The following is a 20,776-nucleotide window of genomic DNA, read 5'->3' on the forward strand; positions in this document are numbered from 1 at the left end:
ATTCCCTCAATGAACATAGCTCACCTTTACCTTCCCTGTCTTCCAGTGAAGTCCTCGTATGACGCTTATATTCAAAAGTGAGCCAGTTGGTAGGTCTTCATGTTTCAACTCTTACATAGCTTACTCATTTCCTGAGAGTAATGCTAAGCTGCTGCTACCTCCTGAAAATTCTGTACTCCTCTGTACCCTCCGGGCCTTGCCCTTTCCTCCACACTTTATTCTAGGTAAATACAATTCATCCTTCAAAACCTACCTGGGTTGTCAACATCCCTGGGACCCTCCCACTGCCCTTGCCAGGTCTCCCTGGCCTTGCCCCCTCTGCTACCCAGCATCATGCATCATACCGCCCCGTGGTTACGTGGGTGTCTGCCCATCACTATGCTGTCAGCCACTAAAGGTCTATTCATTTGGAATGAACATAAAGAAGCCTCTAGTCCTGTGCTGGCTCCCCTAGCAGGGGCTCAGCACTTGCTGCTGGAGGGCCTGTGTTTTGTAGAAATCACTCAAACCTGGAGGTAACATAAGTGTGATAAGTCTCTGACTGAAATCACTAAAGTTCTGCTTTAAAAAGAAAGAACACAGGTAACCAACAAAGCTTCCCTTCCGACTGTGCCCCGGGAGGGGAGGGAAGCCCAGTGGGGAGGAGGCACCATGCGTGTCTTCAAGGCAGTAGTTGGAAATAAGGTCACTTTTAATTTTAGATGCTGAATATATCTTATTCAGCATCTAAAATTGCTTTATGTTTTATCATACTTTTCAAAAACCCGAGAAGCAATGTGCCATGTCACTAAGACTGTAAACTGTGATGTCAGACTGCCTAAGTTAGAAGCTTGGGTTTGCCATTCACAAACCACATGACCTTGCACAAGCTGTTTGACCTCTGTGTCCTGGTTTTTCACTGGCAAAATGGGATGGTGATGGAACCTACCTCTTAAGGCTAATGGGAGAATAACTCAGATAACAGTGAGTAAGACACTTAGAGGAGTGCCTACAACACAACAAAAATGAAATCAATGTTAGCTATTATTATCACTTGTTTCCAACTTCTAGGAAATAAATGTATCAAGTATAAAATAAAAAGATGGAGACTGTTTAAGAGAAATGGGTAAATAATTCCAGCACACAGAGGTGAGAGTACAAGGATTAACCCTGCACTGAAAAGAGGCTTTGGTTTAAACTTTTAATATCTTGATGCCGTCTTGTGCTTTGTCATTGCTGTGGCTTTCATAATAAATATTCCATAACATCTCAAGCACTTTCGAACACAGTACTTCTAGGGGTCGCTGCTACTTATTTAGGCCCTACTGGGGGCTAGGTGAGAAAACTGTAAGAAATTGGTACGAAGAAGAAATGACCATGAACAATTATCATCCTAAGTGACACAAGGGCTCCCACATTAAAAAATATGTATGTGCATAACATGTAACTAATTGCATTAATTCTTACCAATGTTCTTTCTGCTTGTAATTAGAAATCCTCTATTTAGCTCCTCAATTGATTGATGATCTTTACATACTTCACTGACCCCGTTCAGTAACATGTTCCTTGTGTTAATTAGACATTGTATGAAATAACATTTCCTTATTCTGACCTCAGTTCTATGTAGTTTAAACTGCATACAGATTAGTTCATATACGACCACAATAATTTTTTAAAATGAGCAATGGATTCTGTAGGAAGAAAGCAAATACCTAGGCAAAAAAACCTATAGGAACCAAAAAGGAAGTTTAACTCATGCCTTAATTTTATTATAATACCTAATTTCAGGGGGAAATTTAGAAGTTCTAGTTTTAACTAATTATTTTACTCATCAGACGCTGCTACATGAAATTCTAAATCAGAACTTAAATATATCACAGAAAGGAAAATTAAAAATTTACCTGAACACAAAGTATCATGTGAAATGTTCAAAGGTGCTTCACACAGAGAGTTACTTGGATTATCATGAGACTGTTGAATCATTTGGGAAGCTAAAAACAGGACCAAGACACTGCATTAGATAAAGTTTCAGTATTGTTTAGCAGATGAAGCCAGCAGGAAATCCTCCTATTAATCATAGGTGATTCTGTTAAATCCTATAATCACAAAGTTAGAAGGGATCTTAAAGTCAACTTGCCTAAATCTAATCAGAAGCTCAACAGAGTTAAGTGAACACTTCCAGTCTATTTTAGTCTTCCTGTTTGATAATCATGGCTTTTTATTCAAGGATGCTCACCATAGTTACCTCTAAAACTAGAGCACTGCTTCTCAACCAGGGTGACGTGGGGTCCCAGCAGATAGCTGGTAATGTCTGGACACATTTGTGGATGTTGCCAGTGAGGGAGAGCAGTGGGTACGTTGCTAGTGTTAGTGGGGAGAGGCAGGGATGCTGCTGAGCTTCCTGCCACACACAGGGCAGTGCCCCCAGCAAAGAATTACCCAGACTCAACTGTCAGCTGTGCTGGGTTGAGAAATCCTAGAGGTTTCATAGAAAACACTTAGGATGTCAATGACTTAACAAATAAGGTCCTAAGTATTATCTTCAAAGGCTGTTCATACAGTAGTCAAGAAACAAAATAAATGTTTGGATCTCATATTCAAAGACATTTTTTAGAGACTCAAAATGATACTTTTCTGAGAAAACTTCAGTCAAAAAGAGAATAAACCAAGATAAAGAAGGGAAGCACACATAAAATTTTCAGTTAAGTTTTAAACTGTGCTGGACGCAGTGAAGTAGCAGAATTAACACTGTAAAGTAATAGAAAAAGTAAAGTTTAAGGCAAATTACTTTATACGCATAATTGCACATTGGAACAATTTGGACGTCTACCTGGGACACAGTTATCTTCCTCAATGTCCATTCTCACTTCTTCTTAACAACAGAACTTTGATTTTATCAGTATAGCAATGCATCCCAGTCAAGACTACATTTCAGTCTTGTCTGCAAAAGGGGTGGGCATATGACCACATTCCAGCCAACGGAATTAGACAGGAGTATTGGATAGACGTCTGGTAAGGCTGTCAAAGGGAGATGGCTTAGCTGGGAGGCACACACATTTTGGAAGAAAAGCCAGGCAGGCCTAACAGAAAGATGGGAACCTAGTTTCTTAAAGACACCATGGAATGGCATCCCAGCCCTGACTGCCTACTTCTGAACTAGGCAAGACAGAGAAAGGCAATTCTATCGATTTTAAGTCACTGGTTTTTTTTCTTTCTTTGTTATATGCAGCCGAAACTAACCTTAACTGATATAGATGGACAAAGGATGTAAAATTAAGAGAGGCAATAGTTGATAACATTACAAGCTGCATTCAGTAAGTCATCGTCAATAATATGAAAAGGCACTGAAACTTGCTCCTAATCAAAAGTAACTTAGAGAACAGATCCAGTTTTTCAAGCTTCCGACTGAAAAAGGCTACAGGCTAATGCCATTCAGTTTTCCAAGGATGGAGAAAGAGGCATTCTTATAAACAACTGATGCCAATAAAATGGCCCAAATCTTTTGAAGGATAATTTGACTATATCTATCAATAAGCCAGGAGTAGTGGCACACACCTGCATTCCTAGCTACTTGAGAGGGTGAGGCAGAAGTACTTGAGCTCAGGAGTGCAAGTCCTGCCTGGGCAAGACAGTGAGACTCTCTATATCTTTAAAAAATCAAATTCTGCATGTATGAATATTATTGAAATACATGAAGTACTCAGAAATATAAGGATTCACGTAGGCGCATGCAGGGGTTATAACGGTAAAAAGTCGGGGTGGGAAGCTGGAAAGACTTATGTCCAGGAAAGGAAAATGGCTTAATAAAAAAATAAGAACCACCAACCTATATGGTTAAAAAAAGAATAAAAACTGCAGCACGATTTCTAATAAAGAAAAAGTGGGAAAAAATATCCACCAATAGATGAGTCAATATCAAAGCTGCAGACTACTTAGAGCACCTTTAAAAAAAAAATAGGTCTACAACAACTAAGCTGCAAAAAAAACCTCCAGGATACTCTTAAGTAAGAAAACAAAGTGCGTAATAATACATATGTCATTATCTAATTTAGGTAATTAGATAATTTACACAGAAACAGAAATGACACCTCCACACAGAAAACAAACCTGTATCTTTGTCATGTATACACAGATATCTGATACACCGAAACAGATCTGGAAAAACACATCAACTTAAAATACAGGTTATCCCCAGGTAGAAGAGTATAATTAGGTGAGTATCAAGATGAACTTTTACTATTAGCTACTTTGTTAAATGTTTTATTAAAATGTGCTGAATTATACTTCAGTAATTAAAAATTTTAAAGATAAAAGAAATAATGAGAAACAAACTGATTCATTAGACACATTTAATCTAAAGCAAATTCCTTCAAAAGACACGATTCATGGCTGGGCACGGTGGCTCATGCCTGTAATCCCAGCCGTTTGGGAGGCCGAGGCAGGTGGATCACCTGAGGTTATGAGTTTAAGACCAGCCTGGCCAACATGGTGAAACCCCATCTCTACTAAAAATACAAAAAAACAAAAAAAATTAGCCAGGAGTGGTGGCCGGCACCTGTAATCCCAGCTACTCAGAGGGCTGAGGCAGTAGAATCACTTAAACTCAGGAGGTTGCAGTGAGCCCAGATTGCACCACTGCACTCCAGCCTGGGTGACAAATGCAAAACTCCATCTCAGAAAAAAAAAAAAAAAAAAATTCATTTTGTTTTTAAAAAAGAAAGAAAAAATTCCAAAGCTAATAGAAATTACAAAGGAGCTACAACAAACAGGATTTTAAACTTGAAGAATACTATACACCCAACACACACTTCAAAAATCTTAATGATGCATAACATTTTCTGGAAAACAAAGCCAGCCATGAAATAGGTCAAAATTTGTTACTATCAGGAAACATTAAAATATCTAGGCAAAGAAAAAAAAAAAGCTTTCCACCATAATTTAATCACCTATTTGCGTAATTTTCATTTTACAAACTAATTACTTACAGGTGGGGGAAAGATTTTCCCTTCTCTCCTTCATCTCTTGTAATCTCTTCTCCATTGCGCTGTGGTGACTACTATTAATTTTAATTGTAGGACTATATGTTAATGAACCATTAGATTCAAATAAGAGAATAGGTACATCATCATCTGAAAACAAACAAAAAATCCACTTTAAGATCAAAAAGCGCCTTCATACTTCAATATGATTCCTTTTAAGGAACAACCCCCAACACCCCATTTTCCTTCTTCCCTTTCAACATCATTACCTACTTCTGCTAATATTCTACCCCCACCACCTCCACAGGCAGTGACGTTGCTGCTACAGCTGCTGGTTCACATCTGCTGAGCAACTGTCCTCACCAAGTACTGTGCTAAGAAAATATATGCATTAGTGCATCCAACCTCAAACCCAAACCCAAACTAGTAACCCCACTTAAAAACAAAGACTGAGACACAGAAGTTAAAAGTTGCAAAGCTGGAATGCAATTTGGTTTCTGTTTCTTGTCCCAGGTTTCAGAAACTGCTCCCATTCACCATCTCTCCTTCCCTCAACACACACTCACAGACTCAGACATGAACCTGACTGCATGAAGTGGGATCAGCATGGTCCCAGAACCATGAAATTATGAGCTCGTTTTGTGTGGGTGCGGTTGTGTTTTTTTCTGGAATGCTACCTTGCATATGCTCAAGGAGCCCTTCAGTACTTTCATACTCACTCCCAACAAAAAAATACCAAGAATCATTTAATAGCTTCTCCTTTGCAACTCTTAAGCCTGAATAATCTTTACTGTAGTTCTGACAATATACAAATGTACATTAGTTGAATCATTAATACTTCATATGTATGGTTTTTAATTACGATACATATTTGGTCTAAGAAGAAAATTTTGTATCTATCATTACCATGTTGTCAAAATATTTTCAAACACTGTCACTGATATAGGAAAGAAGGCCAAAGTGACAAAAGTATAAAGAGTTATAGGAGAGTGTGTAATATTGATATGAGGCTAGGAGAGGCCAGATCATAAAGGACCTAGAAAATTGGAGAATATGTTAAATACAGGATTTTATCCTGAATATTTTTCCTTGGGATGATACCAAGAAATTTTAAACTAGGAAGGGGATATCCTTCTGATTTAAGGTTTTCCTCATTGTGACTACAGCACAGAGATGAACTGTAAGGACAGAGTGGAGGGCAGGGTAAGGAGTGGCTCCTGTGGTGCAGGAGGGATGATCCAGGCATCAGGGGAGAGAGCAGGTAAGGAGAAAACAGAAGAAGTCAAACAACTATTTCAGAAGCAGGGCCATGGTCTTGATGGGCGTTAGTGTCAGGAAGGAGGAGATGTCAAGGACGATTGCATGTTTCTGACTTGAGCTTCGACGAAGACCAGACAGCTGGTGTGAAGGAAGGATGGACACACACCAGGAGAGGCAGCAGGAGGGCTGAGCATGAAACAAATGATGCAGGCCATGTTTCTGGAAAGTTACGTGGCAGTACTACGTAGGCTAACTGTTCTACCCAATTCTGTAGCATTATCATCACAGATTTAAAATAAATCTTGGCCGGGCGCGGTGGCTCACGCCTGTAATCCCAGCACTTTGGGAGGCTGAGGCAGGTGGATCACAAGGTCAAGAGTTTGAGATCATCCTGGCCAACATGGTGAAACCCCGTTTCTACTAAAAATAAAAACATTAGCTGGGCGTGGTGGCCAGGATGGTCTCGATCTCCTGACCTCCTGATCCACCCGCCTCAGCCTCCCAAAGTGCTGGGATTACAGACGTGAGCCACCGTGCCCAGCCCATAATATTCTTATATATAAGAATATTATTTAAGAATATATACATAAGAATATATATATTTTTTCTAAGACATCTTGTTATAGCACATAATATTCTAAAGTATTTTTCCAAATCACTAAAAGAATGTATCATCTAAGATTTGCCTATTCTGGGTAACAAAACAAAAAGGCCAATTAGGTAAAAATACAAAGTTATATATAAAGAAGAAATAAATAGGTATTTATTTCAATAAGGCTTATTAGCCAAAGTTTGCTTTTCTTCTGAAATCATTCCTGAAAATAAAAAGTTCGACCACGTGGATGAATGGTTAAGACTGTAGTCGATTAGCTCAGCTGCATGGCTCTATTCTGGCTCCCAGTCAAGTCTCCCGCAGCCTCCTGACATTTTGTCTTCGTAGCTTTATCGTAAAGCTACGATAGTCTCCATCAGCTCTCTCATCCTGACCACCACCAGTCATCATGCAAATTAAACAAGGTGTATAGACACAAATGCAAAGAACTGTATTAAATTTCTTAGCTTACCTAGACTTGTTTTTTGCCTTTGTAGCTCTTTAGCCATTTTCTCAAATTTCTTCTGAAATCTCTTATCATTTTCTGGTGTTTTAAAATTAAAATCTTTGGGCTGCATACATTTACGCTATGCAAAAAGAACACAAAAATTAATGCTGTATTGCAACTGCTTAAGACAGGAGAAAAAGCCCTTTCGCGTACATTTCTGATACCTTTTATAACATCAGTAATAAAAACTTCTGAAAGAGGTGTTTCTTGCACTGTATGTGAATTGGCAATATTTATTTCTTTTTGTGCAATTATAAAGAAAATGGATAGAATTTAAAAGACTGTATAAAAGGCTCTGTATTATGCTTTGTGAGACATTTTCATGATCCTAGCATTCTTAGTTTCCATGAAAGTTTTTAGCCAGTCTCTTTCGATTTTTTGCTATTGTTACCACCAAACCAGCCCAATCTAGTTCAACTTTGTGTATCAAAATGGTGAACTGTTTAATTGCCCTGGCCCCCGATGTGGCAAGTTATGTCACTTGCGCATGCTCAGGTGAAACAAGCATGTAACCACAGGTGGAACCTAAGCACTTAGACCAAGGAACGGGGGCCAAATTAAGGAGTAAACATCTGATGGCATAATCTAGGATCCAATCAGATTCAGCCCTAGCATCACCTTGGGACACAACCCAGTCAGATGACGCCTCCCAGCATCACCTGGTTGCAAGATCCAATCAGATCACACTTCGTTTTCTCTGCCTATGAAACTGCCTGAGCCCCCATCTCAGGGAGGCAGATTTGAGCATTTCTTCCTGTCTCCTTGCCAGGCAACTTGCAATAAAGCCTTTCTTTTCTCAAAAGCAAGTGGCATGATCTTGGACTCTATGTGGGTTGGGCAGCAAGCCCATTGCCTGCTTGGTAGCACTATTCTCACATCGTCCTCCCTGCAAGACCATGACGCAGTAAGAAAACAATTTTTATTTTATAATTACCAAAGAAAAGAACCATTATTATTCTTGCCCTACTATCATTAAATCACAGTAGCTCCAATCAGCCAGTAAAACCCCAAAACTATGACTACACTCACAAAAACATGAAACCCCAGGTTGATATCCACAGGAAGGTCGTGGGTTAACTCTACTCTTACCATCCTCAGAGAGGGGAAATGTTTCCTTTGAAACACACCTCACAGTCCCAGCCTTACCCACATTCTCTTCTTGGAACTTCCCATTGACTTCCCATCTTTAGGCCGGCCATCAGCACAAACACACATACTGAACTTCACATCGATTTTACCTACTAACACTTTTATGCCTGACTTCTTTCTTACAGGACCCCAGGGAAATTTAAGTCGTCTGTCTAGGTTCCTTGGTTTTCTGCTTGAAGCTGCCAGCCCAAACTTGCTTACATAGGGAGCTAGCTACCCATGTAAAAGCTAACTTCTTTTGCTTCAGTCTTATAGAAAGAACTTCTTTTAGCTATTTAAGGCTAATGCCTATACTGGGATCTTGCTCTGTTAGTTATTCACTCATTTATTGACAAAAAACATGATTATATGTCAGGCGCTGGTCTTGCAACCTAGAAAGATCCTTGTCATCATGGAGCTTGTATGCTGGTAAGGAATGACAGAAAATAAACATAATAAATAAGTAAATTGTATGTGGCTTGGGAGGTTCATTTCAATAGGCTTGGAACCGGCCTGCACTGCTTTCACTAAAGTACCTGCACTACACAAAATGTATTAATTAGGCAGTGGTGCTTTATAGCCACAGGTCCGGGAAGTCTGGGGACAACTGTGCTGGCCTGTCAACATTGTTTATGATTAGTGAGACGAAGGATTTGCCTGGAGGCTCCACCAGTGGGGCTGGTTCATATAGGCTCAGGGCCAGCAGTATACAAGAAGATGCTCCACCTTGTGCTCCCTGGTTCTCAGGTACTGTGCAGATTGGACACATTGTTATTTTGGGGTCCTGTGAATCTTCTCTAGCAGCTGTATTCCATCAAACTGCCCACATTACTACAGTGTGTTAGGAGGAGCCAGTCAGCATTGCAGATGAAAAGAGACTCTCATAGTTGGCACAAGTGGGAAGGAATTGCTGGTACAAAGAGGGGTGGCAGGATAGGTCTCACAGAGAAAGTAACATCTGTACAAAGCCATAGGGAGGCTGGAAAACGGGTCATGTGTATGGATTTTGGGGGAAGAATGTTCCAGACAGAGGGAACAGATAATGCAATGGCTCTGAAATAGAAACACGATTGGCATGCTTGAGGAACAGCAAGCTGGGCAGGCAGGCGGCAGGCAGGCAGCAGACAGGGTGAGGGGGAGACAGATGCACAGAACCTCCTCAAAGACCCAAAAGAATAAGGCCTCAAGTCAGGTTTAATTTGCAATTACATTTGGAAAAGAGAAGGAAAGGGAAAGTTTTTAGACATGAAAATTAAAGTGGTAAAGTGTATGAGCAGTCATTAATGCTTCAGATTAGGAAAAATTAAAATGATTAGTAATATCCAATACTAGTCAGAGTATTAAGAAATAGCTTGTTTTTTCCTTTTTTTTTTTTTTTTTTTGAGAAAGAGCCTTGCTGTTGCCCAGGCTGGAGTGCAGTGGTGCGATCTGGGCTTACTGCAACCTCCACCTCCTGGGTTCAAGCGATTCTCCTGCCTCAGCCTCCTAAGTAGCTGGGATTACAGGTGTGCACCACCAGGTCTGGCTAATTTTTGTATTTTTAGTAGAGATGGGGTTTTGCCATGTTGGCCAGGCTGGTCTCAAACTCGTGGCCTCAACTGATTTGCCTGCCTCGGCCTCCTGAAGTGCTGGGACTACAGGTGTGAGCCACTGTATCTGGCCAAGAAATAGGTCATCTTGTATATGATTGGTGGAACTGTTAAAATCAAAATGTGTATGTATTCTGATCCAGTAATTTTATCTCTAGATATCTGACTTGGAGAAATAAACTCAAATATGTGGCATAAGTAATATACTTAGCAAAAACTGACAGTGACTAAAAGTACATGAATACCGGAAAAGCACAGTCACAATATATAATGCAATACAGAAAACTGAGTAGAGTCAAAGCTAAAACTATATTGTTAACTGGGGAAGAGAAGACAACTCACCAGACGATACACGTAAGATAGCAGAGCCCCTTCATGTCAAGCATGCATGTGTGTGTACATGTGTGTAATATACTGAAGAAATGCCACCCAGGATACTCATCAAATTGAAAGCTGCTTACTTTGAGGGAGGGCAATCAAAGAGATGTCTGTGTTTACTAAATGTTTTACAATGAAAATATGCACGTACTACTGATGTGTTTTTACAATAAACACTTGATTTTAGCATGTCACAGGGAGTCCAGAGACTGCTGAACACTTTTTCACTTATAATCAGGTAAGACTGAAGGAAGTTTAGCCATCACCGCATGGGCAAACTATGGCTTGTCTGAGATGAAATGTAATGGGGAAATATCATTTACTGTTTTCAGGAAATGTTATTCCTCCACAGTTATTTCTCCTCTGGTCTACAGGAAATGTCAAGTTCAGTTTGGAGACAGTCATCAAATCCTCCCTCTGACAGAGACGCTCATGTGAAAACAACCTGGCTGTGACGTTTCAGAGTAAACTCTCCTCAGATAAAGAAATCACAATTAGAAATAGAAAGCCGAAAAGGTTTGGTTAAAATGTGAATTCGATCTCAAACGAAAGCAGTATCTTTAACTCTACAGTTCGTCCTCCGTATCTGCAAGTTCCAGATCTATGGATTCAACCAGTCACAATTGGAAATATTCAAAAGAAAAAAAAAAATTAACACTAATTTAAAAAAATACAGTATAACAACTATTTACAAAGCAATCACATTGTATTAGGTATTTTAAATAATCCAGAGATTACTTAAAGTACACGGGAGGAGCCAGGTGCAGTGGCTCACGCCTGTAATCCCAATTGGGAGGCTGAGGCAGGAGAATCACTTGGGGCCAGGAGTTTGAGACTAGCTTGGGGAACACAGAAAGACCCCGTCTCTACAAACAATTTTTTCTTCGGTATACAGGAGGATCTGTGTAGGTTACATGCAAATACTATGGCATTTTATATAGGGGACTTGAGCATCAGTGGATTTTGGTATCTGTGGGGGTCCTGGAACTGATCCTCTGTGGATACTGAAGGGCAACTGTATTTGTACGGCAGATTTTCCTCATAAATGACTTTGCACACTTGGAGGTACGTCCATCAGACTTTTGAGATTTTTCTGGCTAAACAGAATGCAGGTATTTTGACTACAGATATAACACATTTCATTCTGAAGTAATTACCAAAGCACCTAAACGTTTGCTTGTCTCTTGGCACCTTTTAGTTTTCCCATGGCCAACCACAGTCTCTTCCATTTCCTACAAACGCTATCGAAGAAGTCATAGGATAAAATAATCTCTATAATTCACTAAAAAATGCTATGTGAAAATAATAATATCATCAATAGCATACTTAAGACAACTCTTGAACATATTTCTAGAAGTTTTATTTTCTAAAAATAAAAAATAAAAATGAATAAATTCCTAACTGCCATTATCTACATTGAAATCATGTACTTACTTTTTTTTTAATTAGGCTTGGTAAGTGTTCATTCGTATTAGCTGCAGGGAACAACGATTCATCAATGTGTGCTCCAGCTGTCCTGCATCTGTGTAATTAAATTAAGGTAGTCTAATGAGTATTTGTTTCTAGTATACATTGACACAGCACTAAATCTGCACATGTATTAGCAATTTAAAAAATCCATACCTAAGTCATTTTAACAGACTTAAAAAAAATACAACAGCAAATACAAAAGTCAGTATAAATCAAACTTCCCAAAATCATCTCTATCTGATGTTTAAGTATAAGAGAAGCAAGAGGCAGGTAAAGGAAGCACAATTTTTATGCAACAATTTTTGACTTGTAGCATACTTCAAAATTATTAGTGCACAGACTCATAAAGGTATGAATAAATGCTATCAAATGGATCATTTAATAGTAAACAGGCCATAAAACAGATAATTTAGAGGTAGAAGGGATGTAAAGAAATTGAAGTCAGAGGACATCTCTTTCCTCCAAAATTAGGTTGTCCTTTTTGTTTTTCTGTCCAGACAGCACCACCATCAGCCCCAAGGCCTGGGTGTGCAACCAATGCTCTGCATTGCCAAACCTCCTCCTCCTGCCCCGTGGCCACACCTGCCATTTCTCCTGTCCACCTTCGTATCTCTGGATTCCTGTGACCCTTATCCCTTCTTAGCATTTTGTCACTCAAGTCTAAATGATTATGATTTTCTAAATGATCTCCTGCCCTACTGTTTGTTTCTCCTCTACTAATTCACTCCTACATTACTGAAATATTAATCTTAAATTTCTCCCCAACCCAGATAAAAACCTTCTGTCACTCCCATGTTTAGAGCATATTCTCACTCATTCGCTCTTTAAGTGTTTTTATAATAAGGCCTCTATTCACCTCTCCAACTATCCCTCACAGGCCCATCACTGTTCAACATCTAACACACAGTTATTTGAAAAAATAAAGTATACTGCAATAAAAAAACACATATCCATATTGATACAGAAATTTCTACAAAATATATTAGGAATGAAGGAAGTTTCAGAAATATGTGCCTCTATATGGTACAGTATGGTCTATGCAGTGTGGTAAGTAACACTAGGGTAGTGAATCTCACCCTGGCGTCCCTGACCCCCTTCTGAGGGTGTGCAGAGTCAATACTATCTTTATAACAACACTAACACATGATTTTCTTTTCCTGTCTCGTGTTATTTCCTCAATATACGATGCAGTGGAGTTTTCAGAAGCAAAATGACATGTGCTATCCCAATACACTGAATGCAGAGGCAGATATGAGAAGGCAACTGTCTTCTAATAAGCCAGGCATCAGAGAAATCTGCAAAAATGTACAAGTTTAAAAAAGAATACAGTGTAGTAATTGTAACCAGAGAAGTACAACCGGCAGAAAAGCAGCAAAAAGTTTCAAAACGAGTATGGTTCAGAGAAAGCCTCAGGTCAGAGACCATCACCAGACTCAACTCTGACAAGGAGGCAGATGTGGGAGGGCACAGATCTTCCACCCGGAAGCAGAGCACAGCCTCAAGCACAGTGCAGCAAAGAGCACGACATTTTTGGGAAAACATACGCCATTTGTATGACTGAGTGAATGAATGCAAGTTAGGAGACCAGCAACAAAAAAAGAATTTATGTGATTCCAAGGGTTGTACTGTCTAAGCTAATGAGCTTGGACCCTGTCCTGTGGGCTCTGGGGTATGAGGACAGGTGTGAGGGAGGGGTCGTGGGCAGGTCACCGGTCCAGGACGAGGAGGCCAGTCAGGGACTACTGCAATAAGTGAGGCAGGAGACGCTAAAGATTCAGTAAAGGCAGTTGGGGACTAAGATGAGGAGGGGGAATCCTTAACTGAATAATATTTAGACAATAAAAATGGAAGGTTTTTGACCTCTGGTTAAATCTGGTGGTCTGAGCACATGCTTTTCTCTTGACCCCCAAAACCCCAATAAAATGACAGTAAAGGAAAACAAAAAGACATAAACCAACAAAAATAAAGAGTAGATAAGAGCTGTCTGGGGAACAGTAATCAAACAAATAAATAACAAAAGGGAAACCCAAGCCTGGCAGCTGGGGTGGGGAGGAGTCCATCTGGAGCTCAGAACCCGGAGCTCAGAACCGCTCAAGGGCAGGAGGCACAGGTGAAGCCAGAGCACTTGGGTGGGGCAGGGGGCAGAGGACAGCAGGCAAAGGGCAGAGGGTGGAGGGTGGAGGGTGGAAGGCTGAAAAGAGGCAGCAACTCTCCTTGCCCGTGCCCACTCACTGCCACCCAGTGCCCAATGGGGGCACTGGGACCATGTTCAGATAACTGGAGCCTGAGAAGCTCTGGACTCAAAGGACACCAAGCTCAGGGAAAACAAAAAGTTTTCCATGAAAGGAAATATATTCATGGTTCACTCTGAGATTCAGCCTAACACACAGCTTCCACAGTCATAATGATGTAAACATAAACTACTGATTTAACCAAAATGTATCATGTACACTGCCATCAAGAGTGGAAAGAGCCTGCACATGAATGTGTCCATGCAAACAGCAGATGCGCGTAGGTGGGAGTGGGATGCCCTTGGAGGGGCCGATTAAAAACGAAATTCTCACTTCCCTATCAGAAAGTCACTAGATAATATCTGAAACTGAAAAACCAAAACAGCAATACAGCCACAGTATTTAGAAACATGGAGGTCACTGAACAGCTTATCTGCAGAAGCAGCCACATGTGTGAAAGGAGCTGCCTCTGGGGAACAGGAATTGAGGGTGAAAAGGGTCAAGAAAGGGACCGTTGTTTTTCATGATAAGCCTTGTAATACTGGTTCTTCGTGTGTGTGTGGGCGGGCGCGTGTGTGCATACAATGGAACATGATTCCACCATAAAAAGAAATGCAATTCTAATACAGATGACAACATGATGAACCTTGAAAACATTATGCTAAGAGAAAGAAGCCAGACACGAAGGCTGTATATTATATGATTCCGCTTATGTGAAATATCCAGAAAAGGAAAATCCACAGAGAAAGAAAATCCACAGGGAAAGAAAGTAGACTAGTGGCTGCCTTGGCCGGCGGGAGAATGGGGAATAGGGCTAAGGGGTACAAGGTTTCATTTTGAGGGGATGAAAATGTTTTAAAATTGTGGTGACGGTTGCACAACTCTGTGAATACAGTCATATGCCGCATAACAACCTTTTGGTCAATGAGAGACCACATACACAACAGTGATCACACAAGGTTATAATGGAGCTGAAAAACTCCTATCGCCTAGTGACATACTGATGTTCCTAACCCCGTGTAGGCCCAGGCTAATGTGTGGCTTTGTGTCCTAGTTTTTTTTTTTTTAAGTTTAAAAGTAAAAATTAAAATTAAAAAATAGAAAAAGCTGATAAAGCTGTAAGGTATTTTTATACTGCTGTACAATGTATTTTAAGGTGTTATTACAAAAGAGTAAAAAAATTTAAAAAATTACAGTTTATCATGTAAAAAAGCTATAGTAAGGCCAAATTAAAAAAAAAAAAAATACAGCATAGGCAAGGTGCGGTGGCTCACAACTGTAATCCCAACACTTTGGGAGGCCAAGGCGGGAGGGTCAGGAGTTCAAGGCCATCCTGGCTAACATGGTGAAACCCATTCTCTACTAAAAATGCAAAAATTAGCCGGGCGTGGTGGCGTGCGCCTATGATCCCAGCTACTCAGGAGGATGAGTCAGGAGAATCGCCAGGAGGCGGAGGCTGCAGTGACCCAAGATCACGCCACTGAACTCCATTGTGGGCAACAGAGTGAGACTCCATTTCAAAAAAAAAATACAGTATAATAACTATTTACATAGCACTCATATTGTATTAGGTATTGTAAATTACCTAGCGGTTTTTTCCCCCCCCTACCACACATAATAGAGAGATAGGTTACATACTTATGGGAGGAGCCAGGTGCAATAGCTCCTGTGTGCAATCCCGACATTTTGGGAGGCAGAGGTGGGAGGACCGTTTGAGGTCAGGAGTTGGAGACTAGCTGGGGCAATGCAGCAAGACTGCCATCTCTACAAAAATAAATAAATAAATAAATAATTAGCCAGTCATAGTGGCACACACCTGTAGTCCCAGCTCCTCAGGAAGCTGAGGCAGGAGGATTGCTTGAGCCTAGGAGGTTGAGGCTACCGTGAGCCATAATTGTGCCACTGCACTCCAGCCTGGGAGACAAAGCAAGACCTTGTCTCTAAAAAAAGTTATAGTATCAGTTAATACAGTTGCTCCAAAAAATATACATCCAGTGTGACCTAAGTGTATGACAAGTATGAATCCCATAGTAGTGTACAGTAGTGATGCCCTGGTCCTTCACACTCGCTCACCACTCACTCAGCGACCCAATCACAGCAATCTCCAGTCCTCACTCAGCGACCCGATCACAGCAATCTCCAGTCCAGCAAGCTACATCCAGAGTAAACGCCCTATATAGGTGTACCATATTTTATCTTTTATACCATATTTTTACTGTACCTTCTCTATGTTTAAATATTTCAGAGACACAAATACTTACCACTGTCTTACAAATGCACATGCTGTAGAGGTTTGTGCCTAGGAGCAATAGGTTGTGCCACAGAGCCTAGGTGTGCAGTAGCTATGTCATGCAGGTGTGTGTAAACACACACTATGATGTCTGCACAACAAAATCACCTACCTATTCATTTCTCAGAAGGCATCCCTGTCGTTAAGCAATACCTAACTGTATATTTAAAACCACTGAATTGTACACTTCAATTGGGCAAATTGTGTAGCATGCGAATTAGATCTTTAAAACAATGTTGGAAAAAAAGAAAAAACATGACATACCACTACACATCCGCTCAAATGGCTAAAATTCAAAAGGTGGATAAATTACAAGTATTGGTGAAGACGTGGAGCGAATGGAACCCTCACACTGCTGGTGGGAATATACAGTGCCATTACCGCCTTGGAAAAGTTTGGGTAATGACCCAAGAGAATGAAAGCATACAAAGACACAAACGTAAATGTCCATTGTAGCTTTATTCATAATAACCTAAAATGGAAAACTAGCCCAATCTCCATCAACTGGTGGCACCGTGCTACATGCTACATGCCTGCAATAGAATACTACTCAGCTATAAAAGAAAATGAAACCACTGCTATACACAACATGGACAAATAGCAAAAACATCACCTTCGGTGAAAGAAGTCTGGCACAAAATAGTGCACACTGGATGATTCCACTGATCTAAAGCCACAGAACTGGTGACACTAATCTTGAATGACAGAAACCAAATCTGTGGCTGCCCTGGGGTGGGAGGAGAGGGCAGGGAGGCCGACAGCAAAGGGACACGAGGGAGATTTGGGGGTGATGAAAAGGCTCTATATTTTGGTTGTGGTGGTGACACAGGTATACACATTTGCCAAAACTCCGTGAATGTACACTTAAAATGGGCCCATTTTATTTTATGTAAATGTTTTTATAAAGCTGATTTTTAAAAACCAACTATCTGAGCCTACAATAATGGGGTAAGCAGAATGCTGTATCTAATAGAAGTGATGGGAAAGGGAGGCAGGGTGGAAGAGAACGAGGAAGGAAATGTTTTTGAGGTGTGCTTCTTTTTAAAAAGTCCCCTTAATTACCAATTTTAAGCATGAGAAGTTTTTAGCAGCCTCTTCTTAAGCAAAATGTCACTGATTTACCACTATTATGAGTAAGGGAACAGCAAAAGGGGGCTGGCTGAGATGCATCTGGATGAAAGATGTGAAGGAGACCCTAGATAACCGTGTTATCAAATACACAGTATTAAAATCACCACCATCATCAGAACAAAGGTCAGCCAGCTCATGAGAAGCCTCAAACCAACCGTGCTGGAAAATCCACTACCATGGCCTCCTATTGCACAACATAGAAAACCGAGGAGTACAGAAGATCATTTGCCAAAGTTTACAAAACCAGTAAGTATCCTTTAAGTTAGCAGTTTAAGGAAGGGCTTGATTCAACCCAGTAAAATGAGTGCCTGGCATAGGTTATACAGTTGTGGGAGGTGTGTTCTGTTGCCTTTGAGGTAAGCTTCCCAACTGCATATCCTTTAGAGTGATAAGATGTAAGGTGCACCGAGATGCTCTCCCTGAATTTCATCCACCTGAGTGTAACTATCATCACTCACTATGAAGCAGTAAGTGGCACTTACTGCGGGTAATGCCATTCTACATGCCAACAGCTATGCTTTAGCACATGTGGTAACACACTAAAGCTGCTACACTGAAACTCACATTTACCAGGGGTCCAACCAAAATCTACTGAACAGACAAAAAAACCTTCCAATTAGATTTCTATTTTTCTTCAGAAATGTAAAATGCCTACCATCTAGTGGTCAAAACAAAAGTGTTTCAAGAGATGCCTCTAAACAGAGAAGCAACTATTTGACCTGCTGCTGCCTCAGAGCCAGCAGAAATCAAAGCAGCAACGTTCTCCTCGGGAAGCTCTGCTCTGAAGAGCTTGTTCTCCCCAGAGAACCAATTCACTCCAGCACTTCCCACAGCACACCTGCTAGATGGGCCAGGAACCACCGACTCCCATTCCACCCTTAGGACGACCCCTTGTCTTCACTTGGGCCAATCCTGCAGCCTTTTTACCACTCTTGTGCCAAACTGCCCAGCACCAGTATCTTATTCTCTAGGCCCAGTCAATAAGTCAATTCAGGAAAAGTACTTTAATCTTTTATGTAGACGGCACTGTGTTAGTGAGGCAAAAAAGTGAATCATATCTTTTTGAAGATTCCAGCCGCCAAGCACACAATCCCTCATGTGTGTCCCTGACGCACAAGGAAGAAAACAGGAGACTCAGAGAAGTCGGCACAATAGTGCTCTGCGGGCAGAGAGAACACTTCTGTGGTCCAGCACTGGAACAGCAGCAGCAAGTTAACTCAGGAGCTGCTGGAGGAACCCAGAGCCCAGCGGTTGAGTAATTCGCCCAGTCCTAAATGGCTACATCCACTGTTACATACTGATGTGACATCAGGAGGACACATCAGACCGTCCCAAACTGAGGGACGTTCCTATCACTGGTCAGTGACCTTCAACAGTGTCAAAGTCACAGAAGCCAGTGAAAGACTAAGGAATGGCTGCAGGGTGAGAAGGCTGAGGAGGTGAGAAGTGGAGCTGGCCGCCGGTAGGACAGAATGGAGTCTGAGGATTCTGGGAGGAAGGGAGCCGTGGTAAGCCCCTAATGTCGGCTTGTGTTGTGCTTATGTGGGAATATGTCCTTGTTTCTAGCAAACACTAAATGCAGGGGGTGATGGCCTTCAGTCAGCAACCAACTCTCAGCCTAGCAAGGACAAAGCCTGTGAGCCATATTCCCAACCTAGCTGTTAGTTTGCAATTGTTTAAAAATGATAAACTTTCTTCAACAGAACTTAGAGTGGGGGCCAAGCTGACCTTTATTTCACCTTTATTTACTCTTCCTTTAAGGTAAAAATTTCTACGTCCAAAGGAAATGTCAGAATGTTATCAATTGTCATCTGATCTTAAAATGAACACTCCCAGAAGGAACCTAAGAGAATGGGATTCTAGTGACACCTAGTGACCTTACGAAGTTAATGTTCACATTTTCAGTGGAAACCATGAGCTACTGCATTGGAAAGGCAGGCAGGCAGTTCACCAAGAAAGAACAGACGTGACATAAAACATGCAGGTCAGTTTGGCTCTTATCTCCATGTTCTGTTGAAAAAAATTCAAGCTCACTAAAAATCAGAGAAATGCAAATAAAAACAGTATTACTTTTCTTCTACTAATTAGAAAATGTTAAAAGAACTGATAACTCACAATCTAAGAAAAGGTATTGGGAAACAGGTATTCTTCGATAACTCCAGAAAGAATGGAAACCAGTACACTCCTTCCAGAAGGTAATTTGGCAGCATCTATCGTATTTAAATATGTAAACTCTCCGAACTGAACAGCCCACTTTTGGGATTTAAATCTATGGAAAGATTTATCATCTGCAAAAAGGTAATATATACAGAAGCTCGATGCTCTAATATTTCTAATTGAAAATAAAAGAACTAAGAAATGAAAAACTTCAATCATCAATAGGACACTGGTTACATAAATTACTGGACAGCTACTACAAAAGATTCTTATATATATAAAGTGGGACGTATCTGCATGTACAGACAGGAAAAGAATGTCCTGTAATAAAAAGTTAACTAAAGAAGTATATAGGTTGGGCGCAGTGGCTCATGCCTGTAATCCCAGCACTTTGGGAGGCCGAGGCGGGCAGATCACGAGGTCAGGAGATCAAGGCCATCCTGGCTAACCCAGTGGAAACCCATCTCTACTAAAAACACAAAAAATTAGCTGGGCGTGGTGGCGGTGCCTGTAGTCCCAGCTACTAGGGAGGCTGAGGCAGGAGAATGGCGTGAACTCGGGAGGCGGAGCTTGCAGTGAGCCGAGATTGCACCACTGCACTCCAGCCTGGGCGACAGAGTGAGACTCTGTCTCAAAAAAAGAAAGAAAGAAAGAAAAAAAAAGAAAAAAAAAAATATATATATATATAAAAAAAAAAATTAGCCAGGCATGGTGGTGCATATCTATAGCTCCAGCTACTCAGGAGGCTGAGGCAGGAGAATTGCTTAAATCCAGGAGGCGGAGGTTGCAGTGGGCCGAGATCACGCCACTGCACTCCAGTCTCGGCAAGAGAGTGAGACTCAGTCTCCAGGAAAAAAAAAAAAAAAAAAAAAAAAAGGTTTGTTTTTGTATAATGAAGTTATAAGCATTATGGAGTCTGCATGATCCCCTTGAGAAAGAAGCTGGGGTTGGTGTTGGGCAGAAATAGAGAGAGAAAGGGGATAAAGAATGACAGGAGGGGGAGTCAGGGGCTGGGCCAGCAAAGCAGAGCAAGAATCCCTAACTCTCAGAAGAAAACACTATCAGTGATATCAGTGATCACCCC

At 40.9% G+C, this 20,776-nt stretch overlaps 1 protein-coding gene across 5 annotated transcripts in view; it reads right to left on the bottom strand.

Annotated features, from left to right (window-relative positions):
- LOC105464174 (microcephalin 1) overlaps window positions 1–20,776 on the bottom strand; it is a 243,977-nt gene that overhangs the window by 207,144 nt on the left and 16,057 nt on the right. For all 5 annotated transcript variants that reach the window (XM_011711841.2, XM_011711840.3, XM_071068667.1 and 2 more), the window contains exons 4-7: window positions 11,848–11,935; window positions 7,283–7,397; window positions 4,965–5,108; window positions 1,881–1,970 (exon numbers count right to left, since the gene is read on the bottom strand). In XM_011711841.2, coding sequence (XP_011710143.1) covers window positions 1,881–1,970; window positions 4,965–5,108; window positions 7,283–7,397; window positions 11,848–11,935 — 437 coding nt within the window. The remainder of the gene's footprint in view (window positions 1–1,880; window positions 1,971–4,964; window positions 5,109–7,282; window positions 7,398–11,847; window positions 11,936–20,776) is intronic.

This window comes from Macaca nemestrina, chromosome 8 (assembly GCF_043159975.1).
Source record: "Macaca nemestrina isolate mMacNem1 chromosome 8, mMacNem.hap1, whole genome shotgun sequence".
NCBI lineage: Eukaryota > Metazoa > Chordata > Mammalia > Primates > Cercopithecidae > Macaca > Macaca nemestrina.